Source organism: Hippocampus comes, unplaced genomic scaffold (assembly GCF_001891065.2).
Source record: "Hippocampus comes isolate QL1 unplaced genomic scaffold, H_comes_QL1_v1.1 scaffold64, whole genome shotgun sequence".
NCBI classification, from domain to species: domain Eukaryota; kingdom Metazoa; phylum Chordata; class Actinopteri; order Syngnathiformes; family Syngnathidae; genus Hippocampus; species Hippocampus comes.
The window spans coordinates 998,914-999,769 of NW_017842053.1; the positions used below are offsets into that span (position 1 = coordinate 998,914).

Consider the following 856-nt stretch of genomic DNA (forward strand, 5'->3'; position numbering starts at 1 on the left):
GTCAGTGGGCAGTCTGTAGTCTTGGATCTCGGAGGGCTTGTCGGGGTTGGATTTGGAGATGAGGCCCACGGCCACGCCGGCCACTGCCGCCGAGATGGGAACCCCTGAGACAACAAACAAACGTTAGAACGCCAGTCAGAAACACAATGATCAATCTACTGCAGTGATTATTTCATTTCCCATGACATCATTATTTCATGGGATTACAGTCATAACGATTGAGATATTCTGGGGCTTTTCGAATAATACTCAAAGATGTTTAATTAATGTCTTAAAAATAACAAAGAAGGCCTGCGTCCAGTACCTGCATCCATGAGCGCCAGGCTGCCTCCACATGCCGAGGCCATGGATGAAGACCCTGACGAGTAAAAACAAAAACAGACAGTCAGTCAGTCAGTTTCGACCCACCTTCCCCCCGTCATCGCCTTCTCACCGTTTGACTCCAACACCTCAGCCGTGACCCTGATGGTGAAAGGGAAGTCTTTAGGGATGACAGGCCGCAGCGCTTTCTCGGCCAGGGCCCCTATCAAAACAAACACACCACCCAGATGCAATTTTGTGGCTACAGCAAATGAGATCCTGAATCAACGTCGCTTGTCTGCCTGCCCTGTAATTGACCGGCGACCAATCCGGGGTACAGCCAGCCACTCACAGCAGCCCGAATGTGCACCGGCACCATCAAAAAAGGGAAAGCTAGACGTATTCATCCAAACTAACCGTGTCCGAGCTCTCTCCTGTTGAGACCGCCCATCTTGCCGATCTCGTTGGTGGCGTAGGGCGGGAACTGAAATGAAAACCACTGCATTGATGACTCGCTGCATTGCAAAAAATAAATAAATAATAATCATAATTTATT

At 49.3% G+C, this 856-nt stretch overlaps 1 protein-coding gene across 1 annotated transcript in view; it reads right to left on the minus strand.

The window, feature by feature from the left end:
• The window catches only part of pnpt1 (polyribonucleotide nucleotidyltransferase 1), a 7,433-nt gene that overhangs the window by 2,392 nt on the left and 4,185 nt on the right, over positions 1-856 (minus strand). The window contains exons 15-18 of the mRNA XM_019859795.1: positions 718-827; positions 434-523; positions 305-358; positions 4-104 (exon numbers count right to left, since the gene is read on the minus strand). Coding sequence (XP_019715354.1) covers positions 4-104; positions 305-358; positions 434-523; positions 718-827 — 355 coding nt within the window. The remainder of the gene's footprint in view (positions 1-3; positions 105-304; positions 359-433; positions 524-717; positions 828-856) is intronic.